At 47.5% G+C, this 24,354-nt stretch overlaps 2 protein-coding genes across 4 annotated transcripts; one reads left to right on the top strand and one right to left on the bottom strand.

The window, feature by feature from the left end:
• Positions 1–96: 96 nt before the first annotated feature.
• LOC121601847 (glucose dehydrogenase [FAD, quinone]-like) lies at positions 97–23,171 on the top strand. Of its 2 annotated transcripts, none has more exons than XM_041930644.1 (5): positions 97–1,075; positions 18,710–19,022; positions 21,181–22,080; positions 22,152–22,588; positions 22,655–23,171. In XM_041930644.1, exons 1-5 carry the CDS (start codon positions 1,064–1,066, stop codon positions 22,859–22,861), a joined length of 1,869 nt encoding a protein of 622 aa, XP_041786578.1. In that variant the 5' UTR covers positions 97–1,063; the 3' UTR covers positions 22,862–23,171. The 2 variants fall into 2 exon arrangements, with proteins under 2 accessions (XP_041786578.1, XP_041786579.1); XM_041930645.1 differs by lacking the exon at positions 97–1,075 and adding an exon at positions 10,434–10,440.
• On the bottom strand, positions 1,744–5,105 carry LOC121601848 (glucose dehydrogenase [FAD, quinone]-like). Of its 2 annotated transcripts, XM_041930647.1 has the most exons (3): positions 4,949–5,105; positions 3,519–3,861; positions 1,744–3,440 (listed from the first exon to the last, which is right to left on the bottom strand). In XM_041930647.1, the coding sequence occupies exons 2-3, from the start codon at positions 3,859–3,861 to the stop codon at positions 1,915–1,917; spliced, it is 1,869 nt and encodes a 622-aa protein (XP_041786581.1). In that variant the 5' UTR covers positions 4,949–5,105; the 3' UTR covers positions 1,744–1,914. The 2 variants fall into 2 exon arrangements, with proteins under 2 accessions (XP_041786581.1, XP_041786582.1); XM_041930648.1 differs by lacking the exon at positions 4,949–5,105 and having other exon boundaries at positions 3,505–3,593.
• Positions 23,172–24,354: the final 1,183 nt, after the last annotated feature.

Here is a 24,354-nt window from a genome sequence, read left to right as displayed (position 1 = left end):
GCAATCAGTTAATCGTGAGATATAAGCATATTAAGTAGGAAAGCTTTTGCTGCATTAGTGTGTGTGTAGGTCGACCGGGGACGGGGGTCATCGTCGTTTGCCGACTAAGAAGAAGGATAAGGGAAGGCTTATATTGCCAGTGTTAGGCTTCGGTTCGCCACGTTCTGTATGTGCTCGTTTAGTGTAGTTACTCGATGGAATCGATAGACAGTGATAAGATACGTAAGAGAGAACGTATATTCTCAGTGAACGGGAAAGGGAGACAACAATCACAATCAGTGAACGGGAAAGGGAACAACAATCAAGCATAAGGACACGAACACACACACACACATACATATACGCCAAATTGAGGAAGCATTGTTTCGTTATCGACATTTAATTATTGTGATTATCATCTTTCCATCTAAGAGGAGTAGTAAAGAGCGGCATCTTTGACTTTTTGTTTGCTGATCTAAGCGTAGCAGTTGTTAGAATTCGCGCACAGTATCTCAAAGCTGCCAACTGTAAGATTCTTTTGCGTTTATCAATCGGAATCGGAAACCAGTTAACTTATTACTTTTTGCCTAACAAGGTGATGCGATCCTTTTTGACACACCGATGAAGCGTACTAAGGGTACGCTAAATCGTAAATGCTGAAAACATTCTTATTCGCTCTCAGAGGATGGTGGGACGAGTGTGTAGTTTTTAAGTTCGAGTTTATGTTTGAGCTTATCATATGTGTGTGTGTGAGCGTTATTGGCCAGAACAATCTCAATCATATTTATAAATGCTAATATGTAAGAGGCGTGTAGCGTTTAGCAGCAGATGATCACAAAACGATGGTAATCCATTACGCGCATGGGTTGGATGAAATTCAGCCTCACATTCGCACGCGAGCGAATCAGAAGCAAGCGAGAAAGGGCGAGATGGAAGAAAGGCAAAAAACTCCAAGTGGTATTTATATTTAACTAACGAAGCTAAGCGAAGAAAAGCGAAAATAGATGAAAAACTGTTTTTTTCATTCTTCACCTAATCGACAGCGGCGTGCTACAAGTTGTGTGTTTGAGAAAATGAGAAAAAGATGTACTTTTTGGTAAGTATTTTAATTGTTCAAGAATTTACTGGTTATTTAAATACGCATCTCAGAAAAAAAGATAAAAAATCATATAAAAATTGCCTGCGACGATGCAATTATCGTATGATCACCGTTGAGCGTGCGACTGTTGTAAGGTTTCGCCACAAGCTTAGATTGTTAACCCTTATGTCATATGCTGCGCTAGCGTGGCAATAAAAGCGAGCGATCTAATGTTGCAACGTTCGTCGGACGGGTTCGATTCCCATCTAAACCACATCTTAGACTCTTTTTTATACTTCATGGTAGCAAGTTTAGCAATCCTGTGTGTGTCTAGCCTGCCGGCGTAGGTCGTTGAATCAACAACACCAAGAAGAAAAAGACGATTTCACTGGGCATGTATAAGTGTGTATTTGTGCTTGAATTGTGTTTGTGCTTTACTTTTTGACCTTTTGATTACTGTTCTTAATTTTGAACACAAAAAACTCATTCTTTTTCAATCCCTTGCACTGCATGTGGGCGGAAAAAGAAGTTTCCGCTACTAAGATCCAATTAAAGAGATGGTTGCAATCGTTCAACCTAACAACACATCGGACCTGGGTTCAAATCCCAAAGAGAATCTACTCGTTTGATTTTTTTCATTTGTTTGGCTTGAGCATAATTATAAAATGATAAATTTCGATCACATATAATTTTATAATTATTAATTTAAACTTTATTTTATTTCTTATTTTCTTAATGCTAAATTGTACCGTTGATTTCCCTCAAACATAAAATTAAACTTGTAACCCATCGTGACTAGTTTGATTGGCGCTGCTTGCAACGGCAAAGAGCATATCTTTCTCCCCCTCCCTCCTCCCTCACGGTATGTGATTGTTCCAGTAGTCCTTCACCATGTCGGCCGCCTTCTCGCCCACCATGATGACGACCCCGTTCGTGTGGGCCGCCGGTATGACCGGGAAGATGGAAGCGTCCACCACGCGCAACCCGCCGACGCCGTGCACGCGCAGTTCCGGATCGACGACCGCGTCCGGATCGCTGGCCGGGCCCATCTTGCACGTACCGGACTGGTGCTGAATGCTGGCACCGACCTGCTGCAAGCAGCAGCGCCAGTAGTCGTCCGACCGGAACGGATGCGCCTCACACCCATAGAACGGTGTCCCAAGCAGCCGCGCACCGTACGAGGCGAAGCTGTCCGACTCGCCAATGCGCACCGCCAGCTTAATGCCCTCCACCATCGTCGCCAGATCGTCCGGATGGTCGAAGAAGTTCCCCTCCATGTGGGGCCAGTGGAACGGGTTGCGGCTCTTCAGCCACACCCGGCCCCGACTTTTCGGCCGCATCAGTACCGGCGCAATGCCGAACGCGTGCTGTCCCCGGGCCGGCCCAAACGAACGGTCGTAGAATTCGCGCGTCATCCCGAACGTGTGCCGGAGCGACCCGGACTCATCGTTGTTGACCGCACCCGTACCGAGCACCAGCTCCACGTCCGGGTAGTCCTCGGGGGAGCGCGAGTTGTTCGTCTTCACGAACGCGATACCTTCGGCCCCGCCCGGCACGGTGAACGGACCGCGGCGGGCGAACAGATAGCTCAGGAAGGGGGCCGGTCGGCGCATGTCCCGCTCCCGTATCGTTACCGGCTGGTTGACGGTGAACACCAGCCCGGACAGTGTCTGGTGGTCCTGCAGATTGTACCCGACGCGCAGATCCTTCACGACGGGTATGTCGAGCTGCTGCAGATGCTCCCGCGGCCCCACGCCGGACAGCATCAGCAGCTGGGGTGACGCGATCGCGCCCGCCGCCAGTATCACTTCCTTGCGCACGCGCACCGTGTGCAGGCGCTTGTTCTTGGTGAACTCCACGCCGAATGCCGCTTTCGTGACGGGATCGATCAAAATCCGGGTGGCCCAGGAGCGGGTCGATATGTCCAGGTTGGGCCGATCGGCGACCGGTTTGAGGTAGGCCCGGGCCGCACTGCATCGCTCCCCGTTCACCATCGTGGCCTGCGCCTTGTAGAACCCGAGCTGGACCGGATCGTTCGGATCGATGTGCCGGTAGCCGAACCGCTTGCCGGCCTCGATGTACCTGCCCAGCATTGGCGTTTCGAACGAGCTTTCCTCAATGTGCAGGTAGCCGTGCCGGTTGTACGGCTGGCCCTTGATCTGCTCCGCCTTCTCGAAGTACCTCCGGACGTCCCGGTAGCCCCAGCCGTAGTTGCCCGCCCGCTCCCAATCGTCGTAGTCGCGCTGGTGGCCGCGACCGTACAGCAGGAAGTTGATCAGGCTCGTCCCACCCAACCCACGCCCTTTCGGCCAGTAACAGACGCCCTGCTCTAGCCCCCGGCAAGCATTGCGCATCGGATCGGACCGGTAGCCCCAGCTGTAACCTGCGCCAGAGAAAGGGGAATGTCAGATAGGCATGGGAGCTTCCTGCTTCCTTATCGCCCCCACCTCCACACACTCACCCGTGGCCGTGGTGAGTCCGGCTGTGAGGGGAACGTTCGAGATCAGGTTCTCCTCCTTGCCCACCTCGAGCAGCAGGACGCTCCAGTCGCGCACTTCGCTTAACCGGTTGGCCATCACCGAACCGCCCGAGCCGGCCCCAATCACGACGAAATCGTACTCGTCGCGGATCCGCTTCGCCTCCGGTATTGGCACGGAAGCGTTCGGGCCGGTGCGCACCAGCAGGCTCACCTCATCGAACAGCGTCTCGAAGACGGGGAACTGTTGCGCGTCGGTGGGAGGAGAAGCCGTCAGCAAAAACGCCATCAGCATTGGCAGCCGCGTGCCAACCGTTCGTCGTACCATCTGTGGGAATGATTAGATGTGAAGATCGAGAAGATCGAAGTGATATCTTAATGCAAGGCAGATGATCGCGAATGTGATGCAGGTGCAGGTGGTGACGGTCGTTTTGATGCCTTAAAGCCTTTTTTCTAATGTCTTCTCAGCATCAATGAATCGAATGTTATAAGAGAGAGAGAGAGGATGCACGAATTCAGAATCCGAGATCGCTGAAGGTCTTTTCTTATGCCATCTGTGCATCATTGCGCGCACACACACAAAAAAACCCGCTAAATTATTGCGAAAAGCCCTCACAAACGTCAGAGATGGAATGATCGATGCGTTCGTTTGTGGGAATGTAGACCCCGGAGGGGGAGCGAGGGTTTCACATTGACCGCCAGCCGCTGTGCAGATTGGGAAAGACAATAAGGAAACAATTCCAACTGTGTCCATCGCCAAAGAAACGGACGCCCTCGAAGGCGCCGCCATGTCAAGTGCACGCTCAAAACCACTCATAACATGCAGTTAAAATTGGCTTTATGGGGTGGTAACGGTGCGCGTTTGGAGGTGTGGTAAATCGAGGATCACGTCCGTGTGGGGCATTGTTTTTTTTTTCTTCGGTCAAACGTCAACACTTTGAGCGTTTGATTTGTACAACAAGTACGTGGGGAATCGAATCGAAATTAACAACGCTCTTATTGCTGAAGATCATTCACGACACGGGTTGTCGATGGCAAACTCAGACATGCAGGTTCACGAGTCAGCTGAACGTGGGAGATATTCGGACAACGTTGGGAGGAATTAGTACTTCATCAACTCAATCTTGTTGAGGTTTGTGTTTTAATAATAGCCCTTAGAAAATGGACAACGTTTAACACCGTGACCTTGCCAGATGTATGTCACGCTGATGCGGGGTAGGAAGAGTAGCTTTGAAAGGACATCCAAAGGTCTAACCAGGCTAACAATGTGAAGATCACTTATGTGGGGCACATAATTACTCATTATATCTTGTTTCACTGAAATGCACTAATCTACGGCACTGTTGTTGATGCTCTTGCTCACTTCCAACGATCACCTGCATGCAATGAACCTGGTGCATCTTGAAGACACTTACAATCCTTGTCTAGCGAATAGTGCCCAAATGTCCTTGCAAACTTTAAGCAACTCTAAGTTGCTCACAAATCTCATCGATGCTTCGACGGTTCCCCACGCTCCGAGGATTAAAAATCTCACTTCTCCAGCCAGCCAAACCCACCAACCATCCACTGCTAGAAACGAAAAGCAACTAATCTACCCAACCGTATTCGTCTAATGCCGCCTAACAGCTGGCACGAAGCTAACCTCTCAGGTGGGGAGGGAAAACTGCTTCTACTTCTAAGCGGCTAACATCATCTACAACAACTCACCCTCTCGCTCCCACCAGCTGTGTAGCACGCTACTAGCTCACACCCGTGGAGTGTGATTTGTGAGACGGCCGAAATCCGATCGGAACGCGATCGGAGCCATGTGTCCTCGCGATCGTGACAGATCGTTTGCGCGGTATTTAGTGAGCTGCTGGACGGAGCTGCTTGGAGGCAAAGGCACACAACAGTGAAGTGTGGTTCTTGTGAACGCGATCGCACGCAGAAGGGTTTGGTACTGGGAATGGTAGGGCCGGGCAACCGTGTCCAACCACTTGTACCCCCGTATCACGATGCGGCCCACGATGCGCATCTAATTGTGCACAAATCGAAGGGAGTCGTTCCCATGGAAGCGATCGTCGATAGTAAGCGATCGTACATAATACGTCCGCCTCTGCGCAGCGCACAGTTTCGCATGTACCAAGTACCAACAAACCTGCTGCACCGCGAAGGTGAAGTTCAGACGGCGTGTGCCAAACCACGCTAAATGGGGGATTTTTACATTTGCATGGGGACAGGGGACGGATGGTTGCAGCCCCCGGCCGGCGACTTCCGAGACGTGCGGTGGTACGGTCGAGTGCTGCCAAAGCCCTGATGGCCTAATCGGTAAAGGCAAGATTGCGACGGTGCGTGTTCGCTGGACGTTAACCATAACTTAACGCTCCGGTGTTGTGTGACCTACATGGAGCAAGTTCTCTCTCTCTCTCTCAGCGCTAGAATGAACGCTGGGCAGACACTGGCAACCCCGCTCCCCCGGGGGGAAGGGAAGCGATGGCGATTAGAAGGTGGTGGCTTGTCGCTTCACCCGCTATGCGCCCGCACCGTGGCCGACGAGACAAGTCTCCGGCGGTATCCGATCTTATACGTCGTCGTGTCGAGCCCCAAAGATTGCGGTAGATCCGGTTTGGCGACTTTCGGTTTCGGTGGCCTCTCGTGGTCAGCCCCGTGTGTGTGTGTGTGTACGCAATCATTTCCGAACCTTTACCGGCTTTGATTACACCATACGTGCGCGAGCGCAATTTTGCGATTAATGTACATAGGCCCCCCCGTCCCCGTGTTCTTGCTTGTTGCAGGGATCGTGTATTCTTGTGTGGCTTTATTTGTGAGCATTATTAACCATTGCAAGATCATACAGCTACTGATTTTTTTATGTATGGATGACATAAACACCATCCCTCCGACCCGAAAAACCGCGACACAAAGTGTCAATAAACTCTGGAGCCAGTTTTGGTACGTTCCATTCGCATTGGAATTCTTCGCCGCTTGAGCACTGCACGATCGGAATACTAATGTCCAGTTCTGTGTAGTTTAGCATATATTTCAAACCAAAGGAAAGCAGCAAAAGACTCTCCACCGGGGGAATCTCTATTGAGAGTGATTTGATAGGCGGGGAATTTATAGATCCTGTTGTGACACAAGTCGCGCCTCGCTAAAATGAGATCATTAGAGCGAATGGCGAAATTCAGCACAGCATCGGATTATAAAGAGATGCATTTCCTCGCAATATTAGTAGATGTCTCGGTTTGTTGTTGATCGGATGGTTTTTTTTCGTTTTGAAAACATTTTTGGGGTCGTATTTCGTATTTCGCAAAATGTGTGTATGCGTTATTTTTTTGCTAAAACCGTTCGTCGTCTAGTCGTTTAGAAAGAAAAAAAAGCCCGTTGCGAGATTGAAAATCATCGACGACTCTCCTTTTCCGATGGAACCGCAAGGAACCGGTCTCGGTTTACGGCTATTGGACTCGAGCGGGTTCACGTTTTTTTCATACCAGTGAAACAGCAGCCTTGACACAATTAATATTAGCATCGTAACACACTCTACTTACCGATTGTCCTGATTCAATTCCTGATGTGTGAACTCGATTGAAGATCCTACCGTAGTAAGCTTCTTATCTCATCTGTATCATAAGACTCCCATCATGTCTGGGGAAACATTAATGAATGCAATGCGACAAGCGAAAGTAAAAGATCTGTCCTTGAAAAATCAGTACGATTACACACGACCAGTGTTTACATGGGGGTGCAGCAGTTCTGAAATTCCACCAAAAGCCCCCGTAGTTCGTGGCTCTTGGTGCCGATAACAATATGACCAAAGCCTGATTGAAAATGGAGGTCGCTGGAGGAGGTACGGCTGGTACCCCAAAAACAAAAACCGCACTGACAGTGAACATGAAAAGAGAACGGGTTTGTGCGTTTTGTTTTACGCGCTGCAACCAGCAAACGCCCCAGCATTCGGGGTGTTTCACTGATATAAACAAAGCTAGTAAGAGTGACTTTTTGTTTCTGATTTTGGTTTGTATTGAGAGGATTTTCGGTACTCCCCTGGTGATGGTAAGCAAGGGTGTAAGGTTTGAACGATCAGTGCGCAGTGTGCGGGTATGGTTGAATGAGCAGGTGGACTACGTGCCGAGGCTCACGTCGTTTATCGGTGTGCATTTAATCGCAACACACAACACGCTGGATATAAGGGCGAAGAAGTTATTTGCTAGGTTAGATTAATGTATTTTCTGTAATGCTTAATACACTTCCAACTTCAATGTTTGAAACATTCTTCAACCGATCACGATCATATGCTAAGCGGGGTGACAAAACAAAACGAGTGCAACGGCATTTAAGGTGCAGTTTGATCGAGAACACCGGTGAGTATGCTGGTAGAAGAGAAGGGGGTCGTCCCTCGCTCCTATAGCCAGCTCCTGCCAAGAAATTGCTCACGTTATCCTTGAACTGCACCGGTGCGATGCAATTGCTGTTGCCGCATTCGCTTTGCAAGCGAAAAGATGCTGTCAAAAAAACAGTTAATTTACAGTGCCACCAATCATTGCACCCGATCAACAAATGAAGATGACATGCAAAAAAGGGCACCGATCGTTCATACCGCGCTGCAAGATCTCTTTACAACTTGTGATCGATTCGGGTAAAGCGAGCGAACCTTGAAGCTTCATACCCGCACAATGAGTTATCACGGCAAGTACAAATTATGTCACTACACAAACACACCGCGGCACCAACCCAATTTTGGCATTTCAATTGATGTATGCGAAGACAAATTATCCATATGCAACGGGGCGGCGTAAGTGGGACGAAGGATGACATTTTTAATTTTAAACCATCCTCGGGTTTTGGGTGTTGAAAAGAAAAATGAGCTTTATTTACACTTTTGCGGGACCTACTGGTCGAAGAAAATGGGACGCTACCGTGCATTGTTCTGTTCAGAGGCGCATTGCTGTTGTGTAATATTGCTTTCTTTGCAGGGTAAGTGTGTTAAGAAAATTTCATCCATCAAGCTTCTTCGTCAGCTAGCATTACAAGTCAAGAGGCGAAAACGCATCGACACGTGACACGCTGGAATGCGTTAATTTAACCACAACTAACTACTATCAACCGTGGCCGGCATCGTGAAATCGTCCCCGCCGGCATTGCATAACGCGGCAAGATCAGTGAATGAATCCGAGTCTGTGAAATGTGGGTGAAATCAGTCGACCACTAAACACTTTGGCTGCTGCAGGCGTTATCGGTATGAGGCGAACTTCAAACTCCAAAGCCTAACGTTCAGCGCCCCACACGGTCGTTTTCTCATGAATGGCGGTCAGTGGTTTAATTGCATTAGTGACTGATCTACTTTCCAAGGGGGGCATTTACACTCTGACCCCTGGGGAATGCTGATCATCAGCCGACAACTGGGAGCATTCAAACTGTCACAAAGCATTGCGGCGGAGGCTGGTCTTGATTAGTTTGTCCTCCGCTGGAAATAGGTGCAAAATGAGACAATTTGTGGGCAGTAATGATCGCAAATTGCATGCCACTATTACTAAATTATCTCACAACAAACGATTGTCGACGCATCTCGCTGTGATCTGTTTTTCTGCAAACGCTTTGTACACTTTGTCAATGACCTATCCGACTATTACCTTCAGAGCAGCGATCATCGATCATCAGCAAAACAGTGTAGTGGTGTGGTGATTCATGGCAATCAACCCACCCCGGCGAGATGGGACGATGACTGATAGCACAAAAGAATGTAAGTACACCGTGGTTGACCCTGCCCAGTGTGCCCGAGTCTGCTGCGACTTGTGATTAACCATCGGCGTGAGGTCGTCCATCGCGATGGTGGCTATAGCCTTGGTGTGCTAATTGCGAGGTGAGCACATTGCTGCATCTGAGCGCCGCTCCGTCACGCCCCAACGCCCAAACTTCCAAAGCGCGCCAACCGACCGGGCTGCCCCGATTGCATTGCGTGCCTTTCTTTGGCCAGGATGCTCGTCACCGTTGGTAAAGGTTCGATCCGACCACCGCTTGAATGCAGGCTGTCCGATGAAGGTGTTGCAGAGTGTTGCAGCGTGAATCAAAAGACTTCAACGCGCGCACAGAGCATGTAGCGCAACATTTGGTGGGTTCGCGCAAGCTGTGGTCATTCGCAGGGATGGTTAAAAGGTAGGAATGGGTTTAATTTTTTACATGAAAAAAGGGGCTAGCTTTGGTAATAATGGCATACAGCTATAGTTATTTTGATTAGGCAAATTGTTGTATTGAAGTAGAGTTCCTGAACATGATGATCATTGCCTTTTTTTGAAGCATTTCGTCAAGGGGGTTGAATAGTACGAACTGATAAACAACCATGATTCTTTGGTTGAAAACCCCTGCCGGGGCCGATGTTGCACACCCGACGATCGGACGTAACGATCGCGACGGAGCAAAAAATGTAGCATCGATCGCGTCGGACGCGCGTCGCCAAGACAACCACGCGGAACCGGTGCGTTACTGGGCAGCGAAATCAGCGCAAGCCATTTAGTGATAGCGGTGCGCCGTGAACAGGACCTCTTTGGAGAGCGATCTTCGAGCAGCTGGCAGTTTGAAACCAGCCAACAGTGTGTGGAATTTTGTTTGGTTTGAAAAGGAAACCTTTGTGGACGAGTGTGATCGTGATCGTGACTGAGGAGAGATAGCAAAGGTTCTATTCTGTTTGGATGATAGTAAAAGTATTCTTTCCAAAAGGTGTGCTTTTAAGCGTGTGTTCAGACAGACTGTGATTAGCTACGCGGTGTGAGATGTTGGGCGGTGTGTTGTTGTGAAATGGTTGGTCACATATTTCGTGTCAGTTGATAAGAGAGCTCCGTCGCGTTCGGCAAACAAGAGAGAAAAGTGAACAGGAAAAGTGAACAAGAACCTCTCGCGGCTGGTGCAAATGAAACGGTTTACAGCAAAAATGGTACAGAAGTTTGTGTGTGCGAATAGATTACAAAATTCCATTAGTCTTAAGTATATTTGAGATAAAATTTCTAACAAGCATACCAGCTAAGAAGTTTGTTATCTTTTCGCTTGCTGTTCGGAGAACACAAGCCCCCTTTCGTGGGACAGCCAAATCCACAACACCGTGGCAAGAAGGTGACGAGCTCGTGCATTGCCTTACCTATCAGCAAACAGGCGCCAAGTGCGTTTCCTCAATAGTGTAAACACACAAGACTTTGCGCGTGTTCGCTGGTGCGTGCGAAGGCGTAGAACATTGCCTTGGCATAGGGGCAAAAAAAAAGGGTGGCGCGGCACGGCCGACACCACACGGAAAGCCGAAAGCCGTTTGGCAGACCAATTTGTTGCAAACCTTTTTTAAACACGATTTAATTCAATTGTGTAAAGAAACAAGCGTGCACGACGATATGAGGAAAAAGTATGTTGTGAGGTATGGAAATTTCTTCGAGTGCTGCAATTTCGTGTATCGTGCTGATTGATAGGGCGCTTGCGAAAAGTGTTGATACAGTTTAACGGAGTTGATTTCTTCAATTTCTATGTATGGAACAGTTTTGCAAAACCACTCGTTTCGTTCAATCGATCGAGACGTTACAATCCAAAAAGTGATCCATCACATCATGGATCTCTCAGGGATGATTCGGTGGGTTTTTGCACACCGTCACCAATTCTGGCTAGAACGTTTGGAGCAGCGAGTGCTAAATGGGTGCTAATTTTTGCATCCCTGCCCTGCCCACCTGTACAACGCGAACGAGCTTCAACTAGTACGAGCGAATGCCGCAGAAGGTGTGATTTGAAAACAGATTACAAAGATTACATCTACAAAAAAAAGAGGAACCACCAACCAAACACACGCTGCGGAGATGAGTTGGTATTGAAATCTGTAAATAGCATCAATTGTACAGGAGGAGCAAATCGCAATCAGCGCACTATTGTTGGGGTTGTTTTGTTGTCACCCCATCGGTGAGAATGTCATTTGCAGCTACGACCTGTTGTCAAACAGCTTCACCGATAGAGTTCCTCTCGCAGCATGTGTCCTGCCTTGCCAGTGCGTGTGGATGGCCGCATCGTCTTTCATATGCGTTGTAATTGCGATGCAAATTATTCACCGCACCATTACATCGGAAAGACCCGGGCCGTGCGGGATGAATGAATGTGTTACTGTTCCCGAGGTGTATCTCCCATCTCAGTGCACAACAACGTCAACAACAACAACCGAGGATGGAGGTGTCTAATCGTCACTAGAGAAAACAAAAAAAAAACCTGCCCCATCCGTTGACCTAACCTTGAGCGACTTGCAGACTTTTGGGACACTCCAAACAGCAACACAACAGCAGCAATCGAAAGCAGAAGCGTGCCGTGCGGCTGTCGCAATGGAGCGTTTGCTGTTGCTGCTCTTGGTGTGTTGTTTATGGGAGGAGAAAATTTATGCTGCCGCACATCAATCGATGTGAATCGGCCGACATTGTGTGTGTCCGTGCGGCAATGGTCCGTTGACCGTGCCGAGTGGAAGAAATGGGTTCGGTGGGGAGTCGTCAAGTGTGATAAAGTAGTCGGGCGCGATCCGCCGCTTACTTAACATTGGCAGAGGCTGCAGGAAAGGTGGTAACACTGAAGAACTGACTTCAGTTGAAGTGTTTGCCGAAGTGTGGCACGAAATGGTTCGTGATATTTGCCAGCAGAGCTGTGCTGTGCCGAGTGCCCTCGGGGCGTTGTTGAAGGAAATTAATTAATTTTCATCTCAGAGACACCCGCGAAATCTATTAGAGGCTTAAACAGTCCCTTTAATAGATTATAATTAGCCATCCGGTTTTGGCTTGTTTTTTTCTAGCCTCAGTCTATTTGCTTAAACAAGACAAGAGACCGAGCTTCCCCATTAATTAGAGCTAGAGCAACGAGATGACATCAGAAGCAATCGATCATCGGCACGGAATGGTCGATCGCCATTCGCGGTCATTATTTGCACGAAATCTAATTTGCCCCTCTGTGTGTACGAATGTGTGCGTGTCCCGAAAAGGTGGGAGAGGGGGCTAAAACTGACACGAGGGTGCTGTTTTACCATCCATTAGCCGGTGTCCTTAGCGGGTAAATAGGCAGACCAAACCGGCTTTGCCGGAAATCGGGCAGCGTGTGCATTTGTGCCAATTTTGGCTGTCTGTGATGGCTTGAAGGTTAAGCCGTAACATATGGGCGCACACATGCATTACTGTAGCAAATAAGAGTCTGTCTGTGAAGAATCGCACCTGTGTCCGGTGTCCGAATGGACCGCACTTTTGTTTGCTTTCTTTGAAGTCATCGTTAGGAGATTGGGGCAGAAGTTTGCTAATGAGCTGGCTGACGCTGGAGAAAAGATTGATCATGATCAAGTGTCTTGCAAGTTGTAACTAGGTAAATATCTCAAAAATCTGGACCGAACGAAAATGCATCAATTAAAAGTATTGCCTACAAAACCGATCACCGATCTTTTCCAGTTTATTGCCTTCCCAAGGCTACGGGGAAACGGATTTGGAGCACATTCACTCGTTGCAGTTTATTTTGGTAAAAAAAGTGAATTGTACACCAACAACTGTTTATGATACATGTCCAGAAGCAGACGACACCTTCACCGACGAAATGCACCTCGTGACGTCTTACAAACAGATGGAATGCACCATAATTGACTGCATCGGTTTACCTTGAGCTTGTTTTCTTAGCGCTATGCCACCGCCAATGCACCAGCGCGTGAGCGAAAGGGCAGCGAAAGAACGATCCACAGACAGTCCTACCCGCTTTTAGCGTGTCTCGTGCAACGTGGTTTCGCACTTTCATTCGTTTTCTGCTCCGTTTGTCCTCAACGACCTAGAATGAAGCTGTGCATGTGTGTGTGTGTAATATTTCTGCATACGATCGAGCAGCCCGTTGATCACCTTGAATCCCCGATCGCCATTTCGGCTCAGCTCTTAACTGGACTGGTTTCCGTAACGGCATGTCTGGGGATAGAGCAGGCACACATGGCATGGGCAATATGAATTCCCACACAACTCGCCCAAATCGAGCGCTGCTGCACCAAACCAACGCAGCTCGCTGAGGATTCGCTGTCAAACGGAATTTCTGTCAATTCCAACGATCATAGTGTCGCAAAATCGGCAGACAGGACGCGGAGTGTGATTAATTGTGGGACGCTGTTGACGAATTAAGCGAGCCAACTACCGTGGGCGACCTTTGATGGCCTTTTCGGTTTTAGGGGTGGCCAGTGTCTGGTCGTGTTCACCGAGTCGGACAGCTTTAAGAAGAAGATTAATCATCCAAAACGATCAAGGTGTGGTTGCGGCTGATAGCGTCAGCGTCGGGGAATTGATTCAAAGCTGTGACATCGAATGAAATCTTGCAAATGCGAATGATTTTTGCATCGAAATGCGGAGAGTTGGCAATCGGCTTGCAGTCCACGTATAGGGTGTACCCAGAACTGAAAACATGTTGACAATCTTGTAGAAGCTTCTAATGTGCAACCAGAGCTGCATTTATAATGTGCAAGTGAAAAGTGTTTTTTTTTTGCTTCTCACCAACTCGGCAGGTGTCTGTTTGCCCGCGGCCCAGGTAAACAGGTTCTCGAGCGAGTAGCCTTCGTAGTGTGTAGAGCGTCACTAGCGTCACGAGTGCCCATCGGTGCGTAGTGCAAATAGTGACAAACGAGCTTCGATTAGTTTAGTATGCATCTGCATGGCCGGCCGAACATATATACACAAAAACCCCCAGAAACCGGACGCCTACGTGACAAAGCCAAGGGGAAGGTCGTACAAGGGACCGATCCAAAGGTCTCTTCTGTGTGCGTGTGTGGTTTTTTCCTTCGTTTGATCACTTTTATAGAATGCGCCGAAGCCGTGGGATAGAGCGACGTGGATGCCAGCACTTTGGTCACCAGAACACCGGTGGCTGCATTTCGATGGAAGATGTTTATCGAGCGAATGAAGGGCAAGGTCTGTTGCCACTGTGGTCTTTCCCCCAGGCCGTTTCCATGCCGAGTGTCAGTTATCGTGCGTGTTGTCTTTCATTCAATAACGCATTGCCGCAGCAAAACTGGCGGCGCTTTGTGGTTTTGGTTTGTGTTAGATTGTCATTAAGCTAATCATTCGATCGATGTTTGGAAGCTTTTAGGCGCTTTTGCTAAGCTAGGTGAGGGTATAAATTGAGCAAAAGAGAGAAAGAGAGAGAGATACACACATTCCGCAAGTATCTGTAGCATACATAAATGATGCAATATATCGTGCCGTTGAACGTATCGTTTTATATTCGGAATATTGTTTGCCATCTCTTGCCAAGGGGCATTGTCGTTTTTTTATGTAACAGTTTGATAGGGGATTGTTTTTTTTTTTGGTGAAACCATGCAATAATTTTGCGGATGTTGATGGCATGATGTGAGTGGCAGGAGGGCCTAAAACATCCATGTTAAGGTATTGCTGCGTTTAAGGCACCTTCGTTCGCTTTATATAGCATAGCCTGTCCTCATTATAGAAACTAAAAACATAGATTTTTATGAGAAACGAGCACTATTAACATAAAATAACACTTAGCAATGACTGTCGTTCCTATCGCCCTGCCGATAAGCCTGTTACGTCAGAGTCGTCGCATCAATTTACATCAATTCACAGGCAACCGGTGGGACCAAACCAAAATTCTTCTCTCGCGTTCTTAATTTCCTTTCCATTTCACGATGAACAGCTTAGACCGCGGGTGCGACACGACAAAGGAGAAAGAACAGGTTTAGGGTATTTCCGAAAATTTGCAATCCAGTCCGGCAAGCACGGAGCGGCCACCTTTTCGTGTTTTACGTCAACCGAATGAAATCCACCCTTGGTTGTTGGCGCGATCAAGCGTTTTCCGACGCTCGTTGACGCAGCTACGCAAAAGGCAAAGTACTGATGATTCCCCTTGTTGTGTCTTCCTTTTGGAAAAAAAACTTCCCCTTCTAAAATATTTGTGTGTGATATTTCACAAGATAAAACATCATTCTATATTGGTGCGAATGGAATAATCCTAACGACTAAATGCGTCAGCATGGCAAACGGTTTGACGTAAACGAATCGAAACGGATTCCTGTTTGTTCGCTCTTAAGGTTTGTCATTTATTTAAACGATCGCCGATGAATGTTTCTACACGATTGGCAACACTTTTTCGGCTATTAAACGCTATTAATCGTCCCCGTACGAAACGTGCACAATTAAATCAAACACAGTTCTAATCAAGCGACCATTGCTGGTATGAGGTGCGCGTGCGTTGTGTGTCTTTCGGAGTGTGTTTGCTAATATCCGACATTAAAAATGCAAGTGCTTCGTTTTATAATCGATCCCCGCTCGATCGCTGCGCTGGTCGCGCGCTGCGCATTGTCGAACCGTGGCACTTTAATTGTCACACTCGGAAACCGTGCGGCGCTAGAAGGAATTCCCTCCAAACCCCTCACGTTGGTTGGCTCTGCGGAGCAACCGATCTCCGATCGGATAATACCACACGCACAAGATAATTAGGGCGCTGTACGGGGTGGACATTTGTTGGGTATAATTTATGCAGACGCCAAGTTTTGCATAGACCCGTACCGAGCAGCAATAGGTGACGCGGGGGGGGGGGGGGGGGGGAGTTATGGTGTTATTATGGCGAAATATTTTTAATGCGCGAAAGGTGCGCACACACGGCCAGCCCTTTGCCGAGCGTGTGTCGAGTGGAAAGGATCGCCGAGGAGGCTGGGCTTATGCAGGGGGGGTTATTAGGCTCGATGACGCAAAGCTACTTATTCTGATCCGTTATTATCCCGGTTTGATTGGGTTTATTTGCCCGCGGGTTATATAAATCCTGCTTAAAACAACCCCAACCGACTGCTAATGCGGGAAAACTGGAGTGTTTGCATGGCTGTAGTGGATGGAAGAGAAAAGGAGTGTAAGAAAATTGTTTACAGAAAATCTAATGATTTTGTTCTAGAGCTTTCTTTAATTTACCACTAGTAAAAATATCCTTTGCGTGTGTAGAAAAACAGCACTTTAAACAGGGGCCACAGCCCCACAACAGCCACCACGAAACGCTTCGTCATCTAGAGGCGTAACGCCGGCACCGGTTGACGGTCAAGGCCGGCGCTGTCAAATGGCTGGTAATGATTCACTTCCTTCGCTTCAACCACCCAAGCGGGCGTGAGCCGAGCGGGCTTTGACCGGGCCGGAGCAGTTTAACCGTAACCACCGCATCCACCGGCCTAGGCTCGTTGTTGGCGCAACCAATTAACGTCCCTAAGCAAATTTGCTCGATAACCGATCAATTACAAAAAAAAAAAAACAAAGACACCAAATGCTGTTGTGTTGGTCCACCTTTTTTTTTTTTGCCGGTTGAGTATGACGCGCCCCAACGCTATGGATGGTTGAATCGGGCTGCAGTTTGCTTTTGTTTGTACCCGTATTTAGAGTGTCCTAATTGGATGAAATTTACTATGTTTTTTTTTGTTGTTGCTGTTGTGATTTCACACGAGCAATGTCCACACGAAATTGAATGAATTATTCAGCAAAGATGACAAATCAAATGGCTTGCAGCGCTTAATATCTCACAGGCGTTACATAATATCGCAAAACCTCTCAATCCGCAGCCGCAATCGGGCGGGTTGGCGGGCGTTCGGGGGGAGGGCTGAAATTTGGCCAGACCTCTGCTCGTGGTCGCTGGTCGGTCGTAGCCGTGCCGGTAAAGTAAGTTCAAGGTGAGTCGGTTACGTTAACCCACAGTTGGGTGGCGAAATTGGGAAGTCGCGATCGGTTGCGGATCAATGGCAATGGGTCAGTAGAGTGTGTGTGTGTGTGCTGTGCGACAGAGGCATAGTTTTCAATGAACGGATGGTGATGTCTACATGAGACTCAAGGCTCGTTATGCCTAGCGCTTTTTTATTGTGTCGGTGATCACCCACAACTTATCCTTTTATAAATGCGTTTTTTTTATGGGATTAGTTTGTTGGTTTCATGTGGCGTTGGAACCCAGTCCGAGTATGATATTAAGTCGTAAATCAGCGAACATGAAAATCTTCGATTGACCTGGTTACTCCATTGGTTGATTTTAAAGAGTGCATATTCCTCTTTTTACTCATTCTTATGACATTATGTTCCAATGTAATGGGAATATGTTTAAATCAATTACGCCATTGTTTGCATCACCGAAAATACATTCCAATTTAGCAGACTTTACTCAACCTTTCAAATTCGGCATTAAAAGGGTAATTTTTTTTATGCCTGTTCATTAAATTATTCATTCAGTGTTTGGAATTCACTAATTTTGAAACCTGCACTTTCCCAATAGTCATTGGTGCTTATTGCTTATAGGCTGTAAAGATATGAAGTAAAATTTAGCTGCAACGTCTGTAGCAAACCATCCATTGATCCATCCATTCCATTGATAAAACAATTGAGTTTGCAATGTTTGACCTTCCTACAAAAATGTTTGATTTTTTTTGGAATCACCTTTTCACTAAAAAGAAGGGGTCGATAATTCAGCATGAACTAAAAATAAAAGGCTTCAGAAAAAGGTTATGTCTGCAACAAATCACTCTCACCGGATAACGCACGAGGGTTTTCGGGGTCGCTTAATGTTAGTCACTCTTTTTCCTTCAAACCAACGTCATCCCTCCGATACAAAAGGGTAGCTAACCTTGATACAGTTTCAAGAAGCGTCGGGGTTCGTACATCAGCCGGAAAGGATTGTATGCGCTACCTGTCACCTGTAGGCGTGTGGGTCTGCTTCGCATGCACGCGTCTTGCAAGGACGTTTGATAAATCGTTAATGGACAGCTCGACGCCGATGATGATAATGGCCACAAACGGTGGTGCTCAAGCAGTAAGGTCGTGATGTATGGGATGCATTTTACATGGGCGTTTCATCGATCGAGCCTCGTTTGCATGTAAATGTTTTCCTACGTCAGCTTACAATGCTGTACCGTGCCGGGCAGAGGGAAGGTATCAGGGCAGATGCTCTCTTAGCTGTGTCCCATCTGCGGAAAGGAAATTCATTAAAAATATCCACGGTCAATGTGCCGGTTCCGTGTATCAAATCAAAGTTATAGCGGAGACAAGGCTGTTGAAGCCGATAGCGCCGGAAGAAGTTTTGGAAACGGGTTTGGGAGTGACGCCATACAATAAAGAGATTTGATTTACTACTTCCTGTAAATGTCAATAATTGTTTTATCAATAATTGCACAGTAACTAAAACCCAACTGTGATCGTTTTTCTTCTTTACAGTCACCCATTTGGTTGGTCTTGTTTATCCTTACGACCCCGAATCTACTAGCGGATGGCCACGATGACACCTTCTTTCAAACACTTTTCGATGAAACCAGCGTCCTGTTCAACAATGGTACGCCCCGCATACCGGACACAAAGGTTTTCCGGAAGGAGTACGATTTCATCATCATCGGTGCCGGTTCGGGTGGATCCGTGATGGCCAACCGATTGTCCGAGGTACGGGACTGGAACGTGCTGTTGCTGGAGGCGGGCAAGGAAGGTAACATGCTGACCGAGGTACCGCTGACGGCTGGCCTGACCAGCATTACAGGTAGGTTGGAGCGGATATTTCGACTAATGGGTCCCATTACGTTTGAGCTTAACGTTCGATAGAGATGTGGTGCTTATTTCTGGTGTCTATTCTGGTGAGTTGTAGTCTGGTTTTGGGAGATGCCTTGGGCTGTTCCGTTTCTACCTCAAAACTATCTGCCATCACGGCTTGCAGCTGTATGAAAACAAAAGAAACTGGGGCACAAAGTTTGAATCATGATCATCGTTTCGATTGTTCGTGTGTGCCCTGAGGGCATATATGTGATACGACATGGGATAAATATTGCTTAAGTATAATTTATGAGACATTAATGGTTGCCCTTGAAGTGTGTTTATTTATTGATTCTTTGCAAAGATTTCATTAATTGAAATTTTTTGGGTTCTTTCATTACAATACTCCAAATAAGAAAACTGAATCATTTTTCAAAAATGTTCTTGATATTATTGCTTATATCAAAAAATTTGGTTCTTGATGGTGCAAAGTAGTATTCTGTTAAGATACTTTTGCCTGTATAGCTAAAAACCATGAATCTATCATTTCCAAAAAATCAATAAAAAGGGGATAAAGTTTGTCATAAAAATAAGATAAAATGCAGCATTACAAAATAAGCAAAACGCACTAATACCACCAAGCATATAAAATACCACCCTTAATAACCAATTATTGATCAATTGAAACAGTTGAAACAATTTCTACAATTAGACAAAAAGAAAATGATCCTAAATCCTATGAATCAATGCCAAAGAAAACAAATCTGATTTTAGAATGTTTACAAACATACTTTCTGAAATATGTACGTGCAGACTGAAGCTTCGTAGCGAACTTTAACATTTTCAGTATCAAATTCATAGAATCAGCTGGAAGTTGGAAGTTGTTAAATAGAAACATCAACTACAACAATATAAATTTGCCTGCAAATCAGTAAACAAAATTAAAGCAACGTTGGCTGAAGCGCAATATCAAAATCAAAAAAGATAGTCGAATCTATTCTCTGGTCATTTGATTTTTTCTCGTAACGAACTTATTACTTGAAATTATTCCAGCCACACATTTTTGCATTTGTTTGGACAGGCTTTGTTGTTTTTTCCATACAGGACCGCAGTTAGATGCGAGCTGGTTATGAGTTTTCGTTTCAATTTTCTGTTTGGAGTGTTTTGTTCCACATCTCAGCGAAGAGAAGGGCGCGTTTTTCATTAGACTGCTTTGATAACAGGTTTTTATATAGTTAATACGACATGTACCGCTATATGGTTTGTGAGTTGTGTAAGGTAACTCCCCCCTTTGAACCATGAGAACAGCAGACTACCCTGCGAACGTGCCAGTTGGAACGTCTATATATGCAGCGTCGCGGCCATCGCGCTTCTAGCGATTGTTAACAGGGGCCCATTCAGGGGTTTCTAAAAATAAGTTCCCCCTCCCGTGACTATTCACGTGATTCGCGGAAACGCATTCACCTTTCTCTTTCATACGCGTGCAACATGAAGGGTTGATGGTGCCGCAGTTGCACGTGTCACGCGCAACTGCAGCGCATGCGTTGCCGCAACAGTTGTAGTGCTCTGTGTAAGCTCCATTCAGTGAAGCTTTTGAATGGTGCCAACCCTTCAATGATCAAGCAGGCTGGGGTTGATGTTGCATCAATGAAACTGTTATTACAAGGGTTTCCGAGTCAATTTCCAATGTGTGCAACATTTTTCACTGCTTGCGAGATGTTTTTCAACATCATAATATTTTTTTCTGTTCTTCCACATGATGTTCAACACTTCTCAAGCTTTATTGAGTTTCTTTGAGATATGTTAAAAATGTTAATCCACATCAATCTGATATTTCATTTCCGTTATAATAATTTTTAATTCCTTCAGTATGATTTTCAACACTTTAACGTTAAACATTGATGAACCGGGTGATGGGATCTAGCCTAAAGCCTCTGTGAAACATTGATGGAAATAGACCCATGAAGTGTTGAAAATCATGCTGAAGAAATTAAAATTATTGTGATGAAAATGAAATATTAGAGTGATGTGGAATAACTTTTCCCACGCGGTGAATAACAATTTTTGCATTCGAAAGTGACTTGGAACACCCTGAAAGTGAAATGACCTTGAATACTGAGCATGATGGACAGATCCTAAAACTCGCTTGCGATTTTCTATACTTTTAGGTTACAACTGGGGCTACAAGGCTGACCCGATGAAGGGTGCCTGTTTGGGGCTGAAGGGAGGCGTCTGCAATTGGCCTAAAGGGCGCGGTCTCGGTGGCACCAGCCTCATCAACTTCCTCATCTACACACGTGGTCACCGGAGCGATTACGACGGTTGGGAGCAGGCGGGCAACCCTGGCTGGGGCTATCGTGAGGTGCTGCAGTACTTCAAGAAGTCGGAACGTGTGCAGATTCCCGAACTGCGACACTCCCCGTACCGCTCTACGGCGGGATTGGTCGACGTGGAAGAGTCTCAATTTGAGACACCCCTGTTGAAGCGGTTCATTGAGGCGGGTCGTGACTTCGGGTACATGGAGACAGATCCGAACGGGGAAATTCAACTCGGTTTCGGTAAAGCGCAAGCGACCATGCGCAGAGGACGTCGATGCAGTGCGTCCAAGGCTTACCTCGTACCGGCCTCAAGGCGTCCCAACCTGGACATATCAATGTACTCCCGCGTCACCAAAGTGCTGATTGATCCGGTAACGAAGCAAGCGTACGGTGTGGAGTTCATCAAGCGTCGACGGCGGTATGTGATAAGAGCGCGTAAGGAAGTGATCCTGGCGGCGGGTGCTATTGCCTCGCCGCAGCTGCTGATGCTGTCCGGTGTCGGCCCCAGGGAGCACCTGAAGGAGATGGGCATTCCCGTGGTGCAGGATCTACCGGTAGGGTATAACATGCAGGACCATTTGAATCTGCCAGGGTTGGTGTTCCCGGTGAACCAACCGGTGACGGTACGGGAACGAGACATGCGTTCGCCGCGCCCCATTATCGACTATCTGGTACATGGCCGGGGTCCATTCACCTCTCCGGGCGGTGCGGAGGGTGTCGCTTTTGTAAAGACTAACATTAGCTTCACGCGTAAGTGGAATGTCTTCCGATGTCGGTATAGCAAAATAGTGTAATTGCCTTACTTCTCCTTTACTCAACAGCCTCCGATTATCCGGACATTGAGCTGGTCATGGGCACAGGTGCTTACAACAACGATGAGTCGGGTACGCTGCGGGCAACGATCGGCTTTACGGACCAGTTCTACCACAGCACGTACGGCTCGATCCTTGGAAAGCATGCGTTTTCGGTCTCACCGGTTCTGATGCGGCCGAAGAGTCGTGGTCGCATCTCGCTCAAAAGCATCAATCCGTTCCATTGGCCCCGTATGGAGGGTAACTTCTTTGCGGACTATGACGATCTGCTCGTGCTGCGGGAAGGCGTCAAGCTGACGGTCGATCTGATTGAATCTCGCAGCTTCCGTGACGTTGGGGCACGGTTGCACAGTACACCGTTTTACGGCTGTGAGCAGCATCGCTTCCGAAGCGATGAGTATTGGGAGTGTGCCATCAGACGTATCGGTAGTACGTTGCAGCATCAGGTATGGGGAAATCGTATTAGCGCAGAAGTTGAAGGACTGCTTGATCATCGGTGTGTTTGTTTGCAGTGCGGTACGTGCAAGATGGGCCCTGTGACCGATCCGGAAGCGGTCGTCAATCCGCAGCTGCAGGTGTACGGCATCCAGGGGCTGCGTGTCGTCGACGCATCGATCATACCAACCATACCGGCATCGCACACCAACGCAGTGGTGTTTATGATCGGCGAGAAGGCGGCCGACATGGTGAAAGACTTTTGGGCCAACGAAATACGCTAACCAGCGCTGGTGTCGGCGATACCTTTTCTCACTCTCTAGTCAACTTCGATCACCGGTTTTGCCCGGTGATCGTAGCACAGTCCCGGCGAAGGTGTCGGAGCACACGCACGCACGTCTCGCGAGTTGCTTGCGTGCACAAATCTTCCCTCGTTTCTGTTCTGCCCATCTTCTCTTCCCATGAAAGAGTTGCCAACCGAGCGTTCGGTGTAGAATTAAGCGAAATAAAGAGACTGCTCTACTGTAAACAAACGGTAATAAACGGTTTCCACGCCGGGCGCGTTTATTTGCGTAAGCGATCTGATCGACTTTCCCCAAATCGAGTATCTAGATGTTGTGTGGGAATGGAAGCGCTGTTTGGGGCAGAATCATCGGTAAGCAAATGAGAAACGCGTGGCGTACTGGCCTTGCCCGATGACATTAGAATTCATACGCGAGTGGGTGTGTGTGTGTGTGTGTGTGTGTGTGTGTGTGTGTGTGTGTGTGTGTGTGTGTGTGTGTGTGTGGTGTGTTTGTCTGTTTTAGTATATTTCTTTCCGAATGAAACGCGGCCAAACTCGCGCTCTAGAACGACCAGCGCAGCGGGTTGGTGCGTTGGTTGCAAGAAATAAGGTTACAAGACGCATAACGGCTGTGTGTTACCCGTAACCGTTGTCCTGGCGCATGCGATCCATCGTAATGCTGCATGCCGTTGTAACTGTTGTCGGCAACTGTCGGGTGAATGGTTCTTGCAAAACCATCCGGGTAGAGTCAATATTTTGCTACTGCCAATAATTACGGCTCGTTAGCAATAATCACACTTCACGTTGAAACACTGGGTGCATAAAGGAAATGACACATATCCATCAATGTCATACTGAAAGAAGGCTGGGGCACATTGCCAAGGTAGCGCATACTCGACATTTCGTGAACATGTTACTGCATCGCTGACCATTTTACACGAATGGCGATTTTTTTTTTTCATTCCTCCGGTGGGTGTGTATCAACATCCGACACCGGAAAATGGGAGAATTTTCGCACACCACTACACATTGCTGCCACTTTTCGGACCATTTCCCGAGCGATGCGTGTGAACTGTCAAAACAAACACCGGACCCCACGAAGACGGTGGAACGAAACAGCTGGAGCCGAGTTTTTCCCGAGCGCGCAGGTTTTCCGACAGTTTTCCTGCTCGGCGAGGGCGAAGAAAGCCTACACTGACGGTATACAGTAGCGATTTGCCACTGGCACCGAGCGGTGTGTGAGTGCTGTGCGTATTCGATGGTAGTACGCTCGTTAGTATCTCTAGTGAACGCGGGAATCCAAGACATTCTTTGTCCATTAGAGTCGGTGGTTCGATGAACGTTATGGATTTTAGGTGCAACCAGGGCAAGTGGAAATAAAAGTTGAATACCGGCAAAAGCAATTGGGTGCGTGAGTGAGTAATTGTGTGTCAGTGTGTATGAACCGTGTGTGCGAGTGTTGCGTTTTCGAAATAATACCGAAAAAAAGGGATG

This window comes from Anopheles merus, unplaced genomic scaffold (genome assembly GCF_017562075.2).
Source record: "Anopheles merus strain MAF unplaced genomic scaffold, AmerM5.1 LNR4000205, whole genome shotgun sequence".
NCBI lineage: Eukaryota > Metazoa > Arthropoda > Insecta > Diptera > Culicidae > Anopheles > Anopheles merus.
Note: the sequence above shows the minus strand (reverse complement) of the source record. Positions and strands in the feature narration are given on the sequence as shown.

Coding starts and splice junctions, on each gene's coding strand:
- LOC121601847 (XM_041930644.1), top strand. Junction 22,081..22,151: donor GACTAACATTAGCTTCACGC/GTAAGTGGAATG, acceptor TTTACTCAACAG/CCTCCGATTATCCGGACATT. Junction 22,589..22,654: donor GTAGTACGTTGCAGCATCAG/GTATGGGGAAAT, acceptor GTTTGTTTGCAG/TGCGGTACGTGCAAGATGGG.
- LOC121601848 (XM_041930647.1), bottom strand. CDS start 3,861: ATGGTACGACGAACGGTTGGCACGCGGCTGCCAATGCTGATGGCGTTT. Junction 3,441..3,518: donor CGGACTCACCACGGCCACGG/GTGAGTGTGTGG, acceptor TCTCTGGCGCAG/GTTACAGCTGGGGCTACCGG.